The sequence below is a fragment of the Clupea harengus genome, chromosome 4 (genome assembly GCF_900700415.2).
Source record: "Clupea harengus chromosome 4, Ch_v2.0.2, whole genome shotgun sequence".
NCBI lineage: Eukaryota > Metazoa > Chordata > Actinopteri > Clupeiformes > Clupeidae > Clupea > Clupea harengus.
The window spans coordinates 3611389-3628477 of NC_045155.1; the positions used below are offsets into that span (position 1 = coordinate 3611389).

The 17089-nt window shown below is 42.7% G+C and overlaps 2 protein-coding genes across 3 annotated transcripts; both read right to left on the minus strand.

Annotated features, from left to right (window-relative positions):
* Positions 1 to 1343: 1343 nt before the first annotated feature.
* senp1 (SUMO specific peptidase 1) lies at positions 1344 to 8954 on the minus strand. The gene is made up of 18 exons (XM_012841726.3): positions 8264 to 8954; positions 7374 to 7429; positions 7103 to 7281; positions 6892 to 6970; positions 6343 to 6538; positions 6061 to 6205; positions 5815 to 5933; positions 5306 to 5568; positions 5069 to 5132; positions 4944 to 4982; positions 4727 to 4811; positions 4474 to 4617; positions 4105 to 4236; positions 3394 to 3597; positions 2517 to 2596; positions 2282 to 2366; positions 2065 to 2160; positions 1344 to 1945 (listed from the first exon to the last, which is right to left on the minus strand). The coding sequence occupies exons 1-18, from the start codon at positions 8395 to 8397 to the stop codon at positions 1883 to 1885; spliced, it is 2163 nt and encodes a 720-aa protein (XP_012697180.2). The 5' UTR covers positions 8398 to 8954; the 3' UTR covers positions 1344 to 1882.
* Positions 8955 to 9199: 245 nt separating this feature from the next.
* On the minus strand, positions 9200 to 15591 carry LOC105912688 (protein lifeguard 2). 2 transcript variants are annotated; one of them, XM_031565811.2, is made up of 12 exons: positions 15282 to 15591; positions 13717 to 13801; positions 13238 to 13338; positions 13012 to 13076; positions 12760 to 12813; positions 12624 to 12674; positions 12464 to 12503; positions 12106 to 12143; positions 11803 to 11890; positions 11487 to 11582; positions 11328 to 11381; positions 9200 to 10827 (listed from the first exon to the last, which is right to left on the minus strand). In XM_031565811.2, exons 1-12 carry the CDS (start codon positions 15294 to 15296, stop codon positions 10678 to 10680), a joined length of 837 nt encoding a protein of 278 aa, XP_031421671.1. In that variant the 5' UTR covers positions 15297 to 15591; the 3' UTR covers positions 9200 to 10677. The 2 variants fall into 2 exon arrangements, with proteins under 2 accessions (XP_031421671.1, XP_012697126.1); XM_012841672.3 differs by lacking the exon at positions 12106 to 12143 and adding an exon at positions 12235 to 12272 and having other exon boundaries at positions 15282 to 15588.
* Between the last annotated feature and the right edge of the window lie 1498 nt (positions 15592 to 17089).

Genomic DNA, 17089 nt, shown 5'->3' on the forward strand with positions numbered 1-17089 from the left:
AAGCCCTACACATATTTCATTCCATTTAGTGAGACGGAAATTAATCTACATTTGGAGGGAAAAGTTTAAGGGAATAATTTTTAACAGGCTTGTCATATAACTTCCATTGCTTTTCAAATTCCACAGAAAGTGACCGATAAGCAGTTTGAGATCGTATAAGTGAATAAGCTTGTACAGGTGTATAGCACCTTTTTCTCTAGCAAGGATGTCTGACCTTCCTTCATGTTAACAGTGTAGAGGATTTGAGTGAAGGGGGGGGAAAAAAACACAAGGGAGTGACAGATTGCTCATAACTTGTTTCTAAGGTGACGCTGAAATCCTGAAGTGGTCAATTCTCACAGCAACGTTTCCATGGCCAAACATGATTGTCATTTTTTTTTTTTTTTTACCTCTGGTTGCATTTCAAAGATATTGAGTGGGGACAGAGGACAACTTCATGTAGAGGGCCTCACTGTGCTCGTTTTTGGTGAAATACACAACATTCATCTCTGACAAACTCCCCGGTCTGTAATGAGCTCAATGAGGAAATAGTGAGGTATGAACTTAAAACCAGTTGCTGGAGATGCACAGGAGTATGCATGCACACAGCAGTCTGCTAGCAGAGGACACATCTGGATGTGTGTTGCCAGCTAAACATGTGCTTGGGATCTTATCTTTAATGACTATTAAGCAATCATTTCAACTGATGTTTTGTAGAGCTGCCATTTAACGGTTTGCTGTTTAGTATTTGGTGAAAATCGCCTCCTAAATTGCTGCTCGTATTTTCAGATGAACTTTCGGTCAGATGTCAATCTGGAGACTCCCTTGATGTTTGGATAGATTTTCGAATTGATTGTAGGAGCCACCGTAACTTCTCGTCAACGTTTCATGAGTTAAGATTTTTTCCAGACCACTTGGGACTTGGTTTTCTTCCGGTAGTTTCCCTCCGTTAGTGCTTTGTTGAAGTTCCCTGGCTGCTACCCATGACAAATGACACAGAATTCATATTCTAAAATGGCAAATACAGAAGAGGAAATGGTCTTAATATGCGTTTAATTCCATTCTCACTGCTGAACGTTGGGGCAATGATGTCTGATATAAGCCTCTCAAACTGAATTGTTATGTCATCCCAATCTTGTTAAACCCTGCTCCCTTCCTCTAAATGTCACCATAATATTCTGCTGATCTATCCCTTTTAGCACATCATAAGGCTTTTACACTGTCCAGTGTTTTGTGACGTTGTGGTTGTCTGTTGGGGCCACAGGAACATTGTTTTCCATTTCGAGAGGAGCTTAAAACTTAAGACTCTTCTTTTGGCTCAGCCTTCTGAATCTGAACTTGGTGTTTATTTTTTATTAAAGACATTTTTAAACATCTCTTTTTATTTCAATTGCTCATTTTCAACAAGATAAACATACAATAATGCGAAAGAAAATACGAAAATTCATGAAAATAACGTGACAAAACTGTCACAATTTCTTCTCCTGGAATTCTGGCTGGTAAGATACAAAGTGTTTTCCCTGTATCATAGCAGGGATATATATATACAGGAGAGAATGAGTCAACAGCTTTCGGCCCTTGCCAAATTCTTCAAAGCTGCCATCTCACTTCTAGATTAGGAGACGACGTACAAAAGGTGAGCACAACACTTGACAAGTGAATAAACATTTGCCACCGAGGGATAAAATGTTCCGTCCCAATCAGTGTCCCCTGTTGTGGTGCGCTGAAGCTAGAAAAAAAAGCTTGTGCCGGGTCCAAACGGACCCGTCTAGGGGCAGGGATGGGTGCTGGTCATATTGTGTCGGCTGTCTCTGGCCAAACTGAAGCCTGCAGTTTAACAGGTGTCAGGAACAGGAGGAACAGGAGCACAGGTGCCATGAAATCACCTAGTGTCAGTTTTTTTTTATAACAGTTTCCTGTTCAAAATCTCCCAAACCATTCTTCTCCTGAAGTAGGGCATGTGTTTCTGTAGGGCAGGAAACAACAAAAACAGAAAAGGCGTTTCAGTTCATTGAATTATAACAGAATTCCAACTCGTACTGCATGCACTAAATAGCACCACTGGGCTCAACAGTGCATGCTTACCTGTGTGAATGTGATGGGCCTGTCTTTGGTGATGTACTCGGCGTATTTACACGTGAACATCCCACAGTCACTCCCATTCATTTGCTGCGGAATCTCCTGCAAAACCAAACCCTGGATCAGACATAGAGACAGGACGACCTCTGCAGGACAAACCAACGCTGTTTCATGAGGAACGGTGTGTGTGTGTGTGTGTGTGTGTCTGTGCCTCAACGCTCACGTTTGTTTTTTTACTGTGCAGGGTCCAGTCCGAAGTGTCCAGATGCCGCCCCCTTTTGTCTTCACTCTCTTGCTTCAGGTATTTCCTATGGAGGACAGCATGATCATCAGACTGATGCTAAACTTGCTATTCAAAACGAGTCATTTATTCAGTATTATTTTTAATAAAAGTCTAAATTCTAAATGGTATCGCAGTTGACAGGGGAAGTGGAGGAGAGAACGCCAGGGTAACTCACAGCAATATTCGGCATGCTTCGTCGTCGTTTCCACCCATGGAATCAAAATACAAGACGACCCTTTTCCGGAAATCTACCACCTGCGCGGAGTACACACACACAAAGAGAATGAATACGCTTTGCAAATAGATGTTGCGGTGTAAGGCTTTGCTCCTCCTTCTGCGTTATGAACTTCATGTTATTCTGATGAGCGTTCAGCAGGTTTCCAACTCAAAACTGGCCCCAACTGACAACTTCATGCTCTACTCACTGACATTATGCTCTACAGGTGCAATGTTGGAAAGCATTTCAGAACATTCAGGCCATAGTTAATGTCATAAGTTATAAGTTATAAATCAGTAGAAGACTCCAATGATCATATACTGTACTTGTCTGATGGAGTCTGGACCCCACTAACTCATCTGGCCCAATCTAGCCAAAATATGTTACTAGCCAGGTATGCACTTAACTCAATTATAATAATATTATTATGATGATGAAGTAAAACCATGCACATTAAGAATCCCTGGCATTCTCTCATTTTGTTCCAGAAAAATATCCACCAGGATGTATTAAAGACAGCTTGCAGGGGTACACCATGACAAATTCCCTTACAGCAATGCAAATACTGGGAATGACTGAAAATCGTAAAAGATTTATTAAAAAAAAAAAAAAAAAAAACTTAACTTAGGAATAAAGCATATAAGCACAAGATCAGAGGCCTCAGCAACAGATGCCGCGACCCTTGACCCACCGCTCTGCACGCACCCGACCCAACTAGGCAGCATGAGTGTGTCACTCTGTTGTGTTCCCTGAGGCATGTCTGCCGCGCAGGCGGGCCAGACGACACCGAGGTCGCTCCCTGCATCTCGGGATCGGAAGAAGGACCGCTACTCACCGAGAGGCACCAGTGCACCCCCAGGTGGACGGGCACCAGCAGGATGTCGTGGGAGAACAGGTCCACCTTCTTGGTCCAGCGGCGAACGGCCGAGAAACCGGCGCTGCGCAGCTTGGGGAAGAAGAAGGTGTTGAAGGTGTAGGCAGAGGGCAGATCCGGCCGCTTGCTGCGCTCCACCAGCAGGTTCATGTAGAAGTTAATCACCTGCAGGGGAAGTCAAAACGGGTCACTTCAAATGACTTTTGTTACTTTTTACACTTAAAAAAAAATATATATATAAAAAAAATCACTCAAGATTGAGCAGTCTGATAGCACCAAGTGAAGTAAAGCATTCTAATATTTCCAATCCATTTGTTAAACCTGTGCACACACACACAACTCATGATCTGGTTTTTGGGGAACATTTTCAACGTAACAGCAAAACAAAGAAAATAACATGAAAGAGGTATTAGAGAATGACTGCCTATTACACATTCATAAATACACAGCAAAAGATGACAAAGGGAGGCCTACATCAGCAACACGAAAAGTACACTGCACTGGACAAATAAGCACTCAGAGAGCGGCTTTCTACACTACGATGCAACTTTTCCCTCCTGAATTTGAGACACAAGACGTCAGAGGTGTTTCTGAGTTCTTAGTGAGCCCAGGTAAGTGGCTACTGGTCCTGTGTGACAGACAGCAGTGGGAGGGAGCCTCCGATCCTCTCACCTCGTCGTTGAGCCAGTTGAGGTGGCTGAGTGTCTGCAGGTCCTTGCGGGTGATGGTGAGACGGAAGCCTTCGCTCAGAACCTCGTCCTGATTTCCCCCTCTCAGAGCTCTGCTCACATCCCCCTCCATCTCCTACAAACACACACACACACACACACGGACACACGGACACACACACACACAGACGGACACACACACACACACACACACGAGGACACAGAGCAAGGGATTCAATTAAGTCGAGAGAGACCAAAAAATAAAGTGCCCTGTGCACCCCCTTTTGACAGACTTCAAGTGTCACGCACGCACACACACACACACACACTCTCCTTGTCCTTCTCTCTCTCACACACACACACACACACACACCTCAGTTAGCACTGGAAACTCAGACTCCACAACTGCCGGAGTGGGCTCTGTGATGATGGGAGCCAGTGGCACCTCCTTCTCCAGGGGAACCCGCACCTGCAGCTCAAACGTGGTCACACCTGTCTGACCCTCCTCTGACAGCCGCTAAAGCGCACAGGGGAGCAGCCATGTTAGATGAAAGGTGAGGAAAGGAGAGCGGGAAGGGAACAGGAGAGACGGAACGCGTTTCAGAAACAACCTGAAGGCAGCTCACCTGTCGTAACAGCTGGGAGGCCAGAGCTTCCTGTTCGTCAATCAGCCTCCGTCTCTCCCGGGCACGAGAATCATACAGGCTAGTCCTGCAAAGACACGCTCACGCTTTAGCAAGGGCACCTGCAAATCACCCGATCCTAAACATCTATGCTTGGATAAAATGGTGGAATGATTTTCAGCAGAGGGACAAATAACAATTCTGTGAGAAGATTACTTACAGTTCTTTAATCCAGAGCTCAGCCTTGAAACAGGGTACACTGCAAAGAAGGGGGCACTGTGGTTATGACTGAGTCAGGAGTGATGGCGAGAGAAACAGGGTAAGGTCACTAGGAGCGGTGCTCACCTGGAGTTTTCGGGTCTCTTGCCCTGCTTCACCTTCACAAAAATCACTGAGTCTCCATCATGAACTGCACAGAAGCAATAGAGGAAACGCATTAGGCCATTTTGCCCTGATGTAAGAGGACCCCACTAAGCTGACCTGAGGTACCTCACAAGCATTTTATCATGAGAACGTTTTTTTTTTTTTTTAACCAAATAGCCACACATCTGTGATGCATGTATACAGCCGTGTGGTACAGACCTGATGACTGTGTGTCCTGAGAGGAGGTGTCCTGCAGGGCCGCGGGCGAAGGGGCAGACTGCAGAGCCGCCGGACCCTTGGCGGTGGGCGGCAGCTCTGGCTCTGGTGACCAGGCCTTGCCGTCTACCGCCCCGGGGCTGGAGGCCTGGCTGGAGGCGGGGCGCGGGCTGGGCGGGGCGCTGACGCTGTAGGGCTCCAGAGACTCGGAGCCTGCCGACGACCCACGCTGCAGCAGCCGCCGCCGGCACATCAGGAAGCTGGTGCTGGGAGAGGGGGTGGAAGTTACAAACTACACACAGACCAGTTGCACAGGAAAAATATGGTAGAACAAATAAAATACTTTCAGAATTTAAGGAAGAAAATATGCCAACCGACTGGAAAAAAAAAAACAATCGGGCTATACTGCCGCTTAACAAATTCACACAGAACTGCACACTTGCAGATCAAATTAACAAATCAAAAGCTGCGATTGGTACTGCGATTAGGCGTGGGAAGTAAAGTTCACTCACAAGTCCCTTTGAGAGCGAAGACCACCGTGTGAGCTGCCATTGTGGAAGAGGGACGACTGTCCTCCCGACACCATGGTCAGAAGCTGTCTGTACACCTCCTTCTCCTCCTCACGAACTGACTGATAACACACAGGCAGTGGCATAGAAAGGCACGTCAGTTATCGCATAAGACTTTCAACATCCACAAGTCCAAAACACAGGAGTAAGTAAGGTACAGCATCTGACAGCCGTGAGGTGACCTCTGACCTCTTGCGCTGTGCAGCGTGGGCGAGCAGGGACGGGTTGACGGGGGCTGCCGCAAGAGGGGCTCCCTGTGTGGATGGGGAAGGTCTTTTCATACATGCTGGTGTAGGAGGCGTTTCCTCTGCTGGACGCAGGGCTGGTGGACACACTGCAGACGCACAAGAAATAAAAATGCATACGAAACCGTCAGTGATTGCACAGAGTGTGATCACAGACACGGGAAAGCAGATGTGTGTGTGTGTGTGTGTGTGTGTGTGTCTGTGTGTGTTTGCAGTGGTAACACACCTGGGGGATCTGTGCAGCCTCAGGTTGAGGGGCCTGCCCAGGCGAGGGGAGGGGCACGGTTTGGGGATGCTGGCGGGGGGAGGTAGCGATAGGGAGTGCCCGTTGGTTTTGGGTGCTTCACGGGTCGGCAGAACCATGCAGGCCTGACGCCTGCACACTTTAGAGATTGTGACGGACTTCTCTATCCTTAAAGAGTCTAAATGTTCAAATTCAGTAAGGAATGGCATTATAAAGCATGCACACGTAGGGCATCATGCAAAAAGTAAATCACTATGACGACCAATAACATAACACAGTCCAACTGTCAAAAAGGGGTAATTTGAGTGACTTGTAGGATTGAGCATTAGTTCATCAAACAGAGAAATGTATTCTTTGCACACAAATACACCTAAAAAAAAAAAACACGACATTAAAAATCACTTGAATAGCTCTCTCAATCTATTAGTATATTCAAAAAGAACAAACATAATTTACTGACTACACTATGACTGTAAGAACTAGAAATTGCGGAAAGTTTAAATGATTTTGCAGTAAACTACATGACCTTACCTGTATTGGAGGTGACTTTCCATTCCGTCAGAGTATTACTATCGCCAAAGGTCTCACTGGGGGAACATGGACTTGTTTCCTAAAGAAGGAGAAAAAAAAAGAATGTGCTCACATACACCAAACCAAAGCAAACTTCTGTATAAGAACAATTATCTGTACAGCAAGGCACTTCTCCAAACCGCAGTAACAAAAACAAGTATCTGGTTCCAACCGTGCTTTCAGGCGGAGAGGCAGGGGCTGTGGGTTCTGCAGAATGGATGGTGGGTGGTGGGGATGGTGGTAACATAGTCCTCAGGGACGGGCTCACGCTGTTCCGTACCCACGATGCCACACTGGAGCCATGGGTCTTCACCCCTTCTGCGGCGCTCTTGACAGAGTCGACAAGGTTTCCTGCACAAAGACTTCAAGTGAGAAACTGAGTCATGGCTGGCTAACTTTTCTCCAACGTCTAATTTGTAATGGGGACAGCAGACACAACTTACCCATACGGAACTTCTTAACAGCCCTGTTTTCTTCATCTGCTCCTCCATCCTCCATACTGTCCAAAACAAACACAATCACCTTACTCATGAGACAGCACATTGAAGGAAAAGCCTAAATTTAGGTATTTCTGCACGGAGGCAGAAAAGCACTAGACATTCAGAGAACACTACTATGATTCTGCAGTACCCAATTTTCTACTTATGTATATGTATGTATGTATGTATGTATGTATGTATGTATGTATATATATATACATGGTATGTTGTAGCTGACTGTTGCCATGAAGGGGGTGTTCCAAGTACATGGCTTAGTGACAAACCTGAGTAAGTTAACGCAGAGTGAGGGGTAAACCTTATTAAAGAAGAGTTAACCACTGAGAAAACTTACCCAGGTTTGTCACTAAACCACGTACTTGAAATACCCCCCAGATATCTAAAATACCACTCATATACTACAAGCTGTGAACTCTGTAAACACAAGGCTGCAGACAGACACTCCATCAAGTGCTACTGTTCATGAAGGAAACTGCCTTCTGATTGTTTTAAACGGACAATGTGACAAACTCATTCGAATCCTTCTGCTTGGCATGGTGAAGGAGTGAATTGGGTTTGCCGCCCTTACTACCACAACGCCGACCAACTCAGTCTCATGTTGCAATGTTGGGTTTTAACTTGGCGTCCTGGCCAAAGCAATAGTTTTCGCGCTTGCTTCGCTAATTATAGGCTACACTAACGGTAAATACCTTTTAGAACAGTTGATGTCTTAGGACGCTGCAACGCTGGTGAGTGTGTTCACAGAGAGTCGTGTGTATCTCAACTGCACAAGTACAGTATAGAAAATCCATGTTTTCTTCGGAAACTAGCTAGCTAACTCACATAACGTTACTTACCAGTCATTTGGCCTTTTTCTCCTGAGAGGACTGTCTTCAGAAACTCCAGCGGTGCCGGGTATTTCATTGGCAGGCGCTCCGTTACGGAGACTAGCTATTCCTGTTCCAATCCATTCGTAGAATTTATTGAACATGTTTAACTGTAGTCCGAGTCGTGGCTTGAAAGAACTTAGTGCCGCTTCAAATTAGCCTGCCAAGGCAGTCGCAAACTCACAATAGCTGTTTCCGTCATTCGCACGCCACTGCAAGTAACCACTAGCTTTAATTGCTAACTAGCTTTGTTGGTATTATCTTTATCCTCGCCAAGAACCAGCTCTTTAGTTAGCCAGCATGCTATCCTAGCAGCTAGTAAAACTAGCTGGCTAGTTAGCTAGCTAGCTAAGAAGGCTAACACAGTGAGTATCGCTCACGTTAGCTCCGTCGACGCGTTAATGTTTTCAAAAGACTCTTTTACTCATCTAAATATTACCTCCAACCACGATACAATGACTTTTCAATCAAATAGACGCTACTCCAAATGAGTAAATGTTATGAATAAACTTGCTAAGACGATAACCTCTCCCGCTTCTTCCTCATTTAAAACCACAACATGGCCGAAATTTATGTCTGTCCTACAAACACTTTCATTGGTTGACTGAGAAACATGTACATCAAGAGTTCAAAGTATTTTCAACAGGGAATGGCTGGATCAATACCATACGTAGACTTGACGTCATTTAGTTTGACTTCATACGTAAACGAGGGAAATCGCACTTCTAGAGCTACACTTTTGACACTACTAGTGTGATTGTGGCTCTACTATGTCGGAAAATATTTACACTTTTTCTAATATCTGTCTCGGAGCATGTAAAGCTATGGAAAGTCACATATGTATTTCTACTGTGTGCCATTAGTGAGGGACCAACATTTTCTTAAAATAACACCACGTCTATAGGCTATGTCCATCTCATTTATTTATTTCAACCATTGTGAAAAATCAATGTACATTTACAATCACATCTTTAAATAAAAGCCAACAAATTAATGTTGTCTTTTCAATGACAAGAAAACAATGATTGTGGTAAAACAAGTGGAAACGTTTGGTAATAGGATTCACTCCTTAAATTTACCAGAAAAGACAGAGCTTTTTGAATGTTGGCTAACTGCTGCAGTACTGAAACATCATCAAACTACTTTGAAATGCAGACCAAATGAAAAGCATTGGCACTTTTAAGTCTGGGGCTCACAAATTACATGCTATGTTTCAAATACAGTTTAACCTGAATCATCAAGTGCATTTCCACAGACTTTCAAAATAAATAAGAATGAGTAAATAGGAATAGTAAATAAAAGTATTTTGCGAAAGTGATAATGGCTTTTACATCAACATGACAAAGAATATATACAAATCTTTTGGTTTATATGAAAAAGAATATTGTTAAATAGTTGAATAAATCATTGACTTAATTTAGTCATATTGCCAATCTATCTTCGCCAGAAAGACTTATTACACAGCAATAAAGATAAAGACCATTTTCACATTTTTAGACAGGAGAGGCAAAAGCATCCTCCATTTAGAGGCACTGGCCAATCAGCTTCTGTAAACCTACATTTGTAGTAGGCTTGACTCATGTAATAAAGAAATGCACATCACAGAAGTTCTACTAAAACTTCATATTAGGGGAATAGGGGTTCAGACTGAGGGGCAGGGAAGGCACTCAGAACATAACACTAGCAGTTAAAGTGCAGATCAGCAAATGTAGTTTGGTAGTTAAACCAAAAGCAGCCATAGAGGGACTGTTGTCAACCATCTCATATCTGATGAATCTCTTTACACATCCACTCAAGTCTACATGCACTTAGAGTAAAGGTTCTACACAACAGTGTTGATGTTAGGCTGGAGACAAAGCTACAATTTCATGATGTTGTTTACTTCTGTAACTCTTGTCTTTTGTGTGTAAGCTATTGCACAGAGGTACCCACGGATGCATGCAGAGTCATGATTGCCATGATAATTCTCATAGCGACATCAAGGTTAAAAATGATTCCAGGAATGCAGTTGCACGAGATAATGGAATCCTATCTAGATGAAGATACACTCCAAGCAGGTGTTCTAGAACTACTCTGTTTTCACACATCAACCATTGGTAACCCCAGAGTTACATGCTAGTCCACTGATGAGAGAGTGGCTACATGTTTAGGTTCCTCTTTAAAACCCATTAGCTAATGTAACCCAGCCACCCTTAAATGGGAGCTTCATGGTAGGTCAGGAAGGATGTCAGCATGAAACCTAAACACAGTGTACTAGAGAGCTATATCATGCTGGAGAGGACAGGATCACTGTATCGTTGATGGTGACAGTAAGGGTTAAGGGTTTGTGGACAACAGGAAAAGTGCATTACAGGGTGTACAGCTGGACGCCACAACAAGATGTCTCAGTCCCGCTCTGTGCCAAACACCTGGAGGAAGAAGGTGAAGATGTAAACGATATCCAGGTAGATGTTGAGGGTGGCAAAGACGTACTCCTCTGGACTAATGGTGTAGCGCTTGTTGCCCATCAACAGCTGGGTGTCGAATGCAAGGAACTGGAGCAAAGAGAAGAAGCAGTGAGGGAGTGTTTCAGAAAGAGCCGGTGGTAGAAGTGGTGGAATTGATTATAGTATGGATGGAGTCCTGGGCCATTTTGAGTGGCCTCCATCAGTGACCAGTAGGGGTGGTTAAGTGCAACGGTGAGGTGAAGCGTTTGTTTGAAATGTAGTTACAACAATGGCAGCAGTACTAGAGCTAGACAGAACGATACAAACAGTTGTAGCAACGCTAGCAAACATACAAGAATTGAAGCTATAAGAATGTGTAAATGTATTCATCAAGGTCAAAGACATTGTTTATTTACCACCAACAAGATTTTGGGAGGCTAATACACGCATGCACCATTAGTGGCTATAGCAATCCCACAGTGGTCAATGCCGATTGGTTAAAGGCTGGTCAATCCCCGATGAACCATGGCCAGACCCTATCTATTCAATAAGTGAATTTGGGTCTGGTTATACCAGGCTAGTAGGGCTTAAAACTGCATTGTACTCACCATGGTAAACAGGATAGCGCCTAAAACTGCATAGACAGAATGTAACCATGGAACCTGGGGGGAAACAACAAAGTAGAAATTATTTATGGTTTTGACCAAGGCTAAAGAAATGAATCTAATTTTCATTTGTTTGTTTTTCTTTAGGCCTAAAGTACTTACGTAGCCCATGGGCAGGACGAAGGCCAGGACAATTCCACAGATCAACAAGGTTATGCAGAATATGGACAGCACACCTTGACATGAAGTTATATCAAACTATAGAGAAGAACAAAGCAGAAATATAAAAATACAATGAGTACTAATTTAGTCTTACTGCAGTGTATCCATATATCTTGGCTTTACTAATCATATTTTTACGTACCAATAACTACCACAATATAAGAAATTGGAATGTGTTGGAGAATTTGCAGAAGGGTCACTCTCACACAACGGTTGAACTGCATGCAGACATTAACATTCACCAACATTCTCTCACCTTGGTTTGGAAACTGAAGAGTGTCACGGAGAGGCAAACCAGGACTGTGATGCCCAGGCACAGCACGACCGACTTGGTGTTGTAAAAACTTTAGGTGAGACAGCATGAATACATTATACTAAAGTATGTGTTAAACCAAAAAAAAAACAAATAGCAATGCATTTGTCCATGCTTTACACTAAGTGATTGCATTAAATCGGTTAATGTTTGCAAATCAAGTCAGTGTTGAGGCTGATGTGAATTAAGAGAAAATAGGAAGGTTCGTGGCAAATGGTCTATACAGCAAAAACTGAACTTGTTTACCTAGATGTGAAAGCCATCAAGAAAGCCATACTCAGTGTCTGAGTTGAGTGAGCATGCAAAATTGGCAGACAAATGCAAAAAAAAAAAAAAACATCAAGTACACACAAGCAGACAATCCAGACACTATACCTGGACAACATTCCTGTCATATAGGAGAGAGACAGAGTCTGAAAGAGGAGAGATTTGATTCGACACATTTTAATTGGCAGAAGTAAACAAAGATTAGTCAGAATTGAGGGCATCACCTAATGTTTTCTGCCACTGAAAAATAAGAGCCTCTGAGCTTGCTGTAAATCTGTTAAAAATTCCTATTCATATTTTACTCAAACTTGCGCCGGTAAACCTTTTTTATACTTACAAAGATTGCTAGCAGGATGAGATTCCAAGGAAACTGCCTCCTTAAAAAGACAAAAGGAGAGCATCACCACAAATTACGACAGCCGACTTGTTTGGCTTGTGTGGTTTGTTTCAGTCCATGTGCTTAAAGGAATGTATTAAATAATAATATCAAAACACACCTTGGCCCAGAGCAGCAGGACAGGGTCAGGTACGTCACAATGAACACGCCACTGTTGAGATAAAACCAGGTTAAAAACTGCCACTCCTGAGACAAAATCTTGGTGAGTAATGATGTACACTTTAATGGGTACTTACTAAGAGGCCCAATACCACCCAGGGTGAGACTGAATGTAGTCCTTTAATGGATCACTGAAAAAGACAAAACACCATGAATACGTAAGATAAGTGTCTCTCTCTCTCTCTCTCTCTCACACACACACACACACACACACACACACACACACACACACACACACACACACACACACACACACACACACACACACACACACACGCACGCACGCACAAGCATTTGACCATCTTCTCTCTCTCTCTTCAAGGACTTACCAGAAGGTGAACAGAGCCACAATGGCCAGTGTTACCATGAGCTGAATCATCAAAATTGCGTACACCTAAAGACAGAAAAAAAAAAACATTTTGGGAAAAATCGATGTAACCACTCACAATATTTAAAGGAACAATGTAAGCAAATGATGGATTTGTGGCATAAACTATCAAACCTCTGATAAAGAGCAACTTATATTATTATTATTATCCAAGTTGGGTATGGTACCTTGCGAATGAACACCCTTCTGATGTTCTTGTCATCCCAACTAAAATCAGTGAGCATCTCCCCATCGCCCTGGTAGGCCCCACTGCAGCTGGGGCTGCCACCTAGAGATGAACAGGAAGAAAGTCTGGAATCTCAGACAGCCTTCATTTGTTTCAGTAGAACTTTGTAAACAAACAGGACCATAGGAACACTAATGGCGCATTTCCACACGTAAACCAAATTAGTTTATGGATATCGATAGAGAAGAATAAGAATGATTTCATGAAGAATGAGTGATGCTTGTTTCAGCAACGGCATAGATGAGATTGGTGATAAGAGGACACTTTGGTAACAAAAGTATTATATTGTAGTTATATATATAATATGTAAATATCATTAAGTAGAATGTGAAAGTATTTCTATAGTCAAAAGGTGGTTACCCATTTTATTTACCTGCACTAAATAATTTTACTGTACTTTACAACTTTACTGTATCTTACCTGCAGTGGCCTCCTCATAGGTGGGAGGAGATGGGGGAGTTGTTTCTGCAGTAGAGCCATGGTTTGATTTGTTTGTCACCGACAGCTGCAAGTAGACCACCAAACCATCACTGAATAAATGTGCAATCGCAGGTTTCTTTATTGATCATATTTGTGACTGGGTTTCTCCCCGAGTAGAGGGGCAGTGGTTTGGCCCAAAATGACACGCACCCCCATCGGCATATTCATGTCAACCCACTGATGCTGAGCGCTCCGATCAGAGCAGCCACACTGCCCATCTCTGCAGCCTGTCAGTCAGATGCAGCTCTCTGTGTAACTGGGCTGTTGCGCAACGGCATAGCCTGACAATATGGCTAATCTGGCCTTAAACTACTCTCGCATCTAAACTCATCTGTTTTACTCGTGAAATTCAAAGCTACTGAGCGCACATCAAAAGTGCTGGGGAAAAGGTGATGACTAATAATGTTAAATAGAGAGTGCTGAGGTAGACCAGCTGAGTGTATGACCCCAGCAGGATGACAACATTTTTCCACCAACACTACAAGCCAGGGCGTCAGACCTTCCATGTGACGTCTACAACCTTCTTCTGAGTAACCATCGTCATTGATTAATGATGTGCACAGTGTGTCATGCTGCGTGTGCGCTGCGGTCTGAGTGAATGGGGTGACTAAATGTAATTGATCTGAAGCATTAATAATTACCACTGTCACCGGAGAGTGAGTATTGGACTAGTTATTTATGCAGACAAATGACGTTACGCATGGTTTTCTAAAAAAAAAAGCTAAACTACTGGCTGATTAATTTAATACAGGCCATGGAAAGAGAGACACTGCTTTCCTGTTAATCCCACGATCAAGGGGACAGCAAAAGCACTCTACTACGTACTTTCACCAACATTTCACTGGTCAATTTAACAGGTTTCATTTAGTTCTGGAACGTTCTACTCGGAACAAGATTGATAGGCCTAATGCTGCAAAATATCAATCCTTGTTGTTAGTGCTCCGTGTAGAGAAAGCGTTGTGAATGAAAAATCTATTCCATTCACTATAAACATTTCAAAACACCACTGAACAGCTAGAGATTCATTCTGTATGAAATATGCGCAACAAAATTGTTATCTTCAGTTCACATATTTTGTCTTATATCAGGTAACCGGTCTTCATTATGACTCCTGTCGATTTATTATATATGCAAACATCAATATATATATAAGTAACATAGGTCTTCAATTACAGTAAACCCAAATATAGAAAGAACACAAACTAGGATGTAAACAACCACACCATGACCATAGGAATCTTGGATCAATCCAGCAGCATTGGAAACAAAACATCACCTGAGTGTGTCTGTGGTCTGTTAGCTGATACGCACTTCATTTGACTGTGAAAGCACATTGGCCTTCTGTAAGCAGACAACTAGGAAGATGCATAAGCCGACTGGCTATTACATAACAAACACAGCAGGATGTGTTTGGGAAGGGATTTTCAACCAATTTTGCCAATTCAGTAGTGAAAATCTGTAGAAGAGATGTGTGTGTGACAGAAGAGGATCCAGTGTGTCCTTACCTTGCCCTGAGTCATGTTGAATTAGTTGTCCTTGGAGTGCGTAGACTCCTTCTTCACTTTAGGATGAATTCAGAATATTGACACTCTGCCCCCCTCACCTGTATATTTTCACTATAGTTATCTGTTTTGATGCTGTTAAGATGGCTCTCTCTGTGCCTGGGAAAATGCAGTTGTTCCTCTTTGCGCAGCTCCGATGAAAACCCCTCTACTGATCGCAGTCGACTAATCCTCAAACAGCACAGCCCCCTCTTTTTTGACTTTTCTACACACAGGGACCCCTCCCTCCCCCAAAACGGCACATTCTAGCAACATCCAGGATAAGCGGGCACATTGAGATAGGTTTGGGATGTACCAAGTTGGCTGCCACATAGGGGTGATGGTTTATTTATTTATAATGTGCAATGGTCTGTGAATCAGTGACGTAACACTCAGTCGAGAGAGATCTGGAATTATTGCTCTGCAGCAAGACTGAAGATGGTGCGGGAACTCTTATAATTTTGTGAAATTCCTGTAATCTTGTCTTTTTGACCTGTTTGTGAACATTACATAAAATGATATTCTTACTGGGTAGACTAAACTAAACTAGGCAAAATTAAATTACATTTTATTTATATAGCGCCAAACCAATACAATTGTCTCTTTTAAACTAACATCTTTTAACAAAAGAAATATGATATATCCCCTGAATCGTATTTCAGTGCTTTTCTTTCCAGATGGCCAAAGGACATGGTGTCCATAAATGGGTGATCTTAGATCCCCTTAAATCCTTAGACAAGATGGCCTTTGACCCCTCTCCTCCAGACGTGACCCCAAGCCAAATGGTCTATACCCACTGAGAGTTGTTTTCCATTCACTGGAGGAATGGCACCTCTTTGGCTTCAGAGGCACTAAGCCCTCTCCTGTTACCCCTCCAGTCACAGTGAGAATCTTTTCTAAAATTATTTAAAACTGTAAATGGTAATGGTAAATGATAATATATATTCGTAGGTAGTCTTAAAGAGACAATACACAACAATTTTAAATTTGTTTTTATGGGCAACTAGTACTGGTTTTGATGGAGATAATTTCCAAACACTGTTAATGACGTAAGAATATAATAATCAAGTGCATTGTATTATTAATTACCTTATATGAATCATGTATTTATGTAAGCAGGAACATGGCTTTTCTGTGTTTCTGCGTGTGTGTGTAACTTAGATTATTAGGTGCCACTTAGTCTGCATATGTACAAGAGCATGTTTAGACCAGAGGTGATAAGAAGGGTCGAAATGTGCTTCTTCCGACCTTGCAAAACTTCCATCCTTTCCTCGGACGGCAGAAATCCACCACGTGGTTTTCCCTGCTGAACGCTAAACTTCTGTCTATATAAACCTTGTGCGATGTGTTTATCATGGCTTCACTTTCAGCCTTGTGCTGGGGGTGAGCCAGATTGTTGTTTGTCTAATAAATATACTTATATGCAGCTCTGGAGTCCTGAGGTAAATAGGGTGAATTTTCAAGGTTTCATCTTAAAACTAATTTTGATGGTAGCTTTAGATCAAAATATTGCTAGTATTTGACCAAAACTCTTTACTGCTTCTTTAAGTGAGTCTTTCTGAAGAAGACAGAAGCATGACAGGATTCCAATAACAATCTGAATTTTTTTTTTATTTTCTGTACGTCTAGCCATTACCTAAGTTATCAAAATCACATTATGTGTTTGAGATGGCTCAGCTTGATAAAGGGTCTACTGTCACTAACATAATCTGAATGGCTGAAAATATAAATGGACATCATCCTATTTTCCAGAAAACCCAAAGGCATAACAC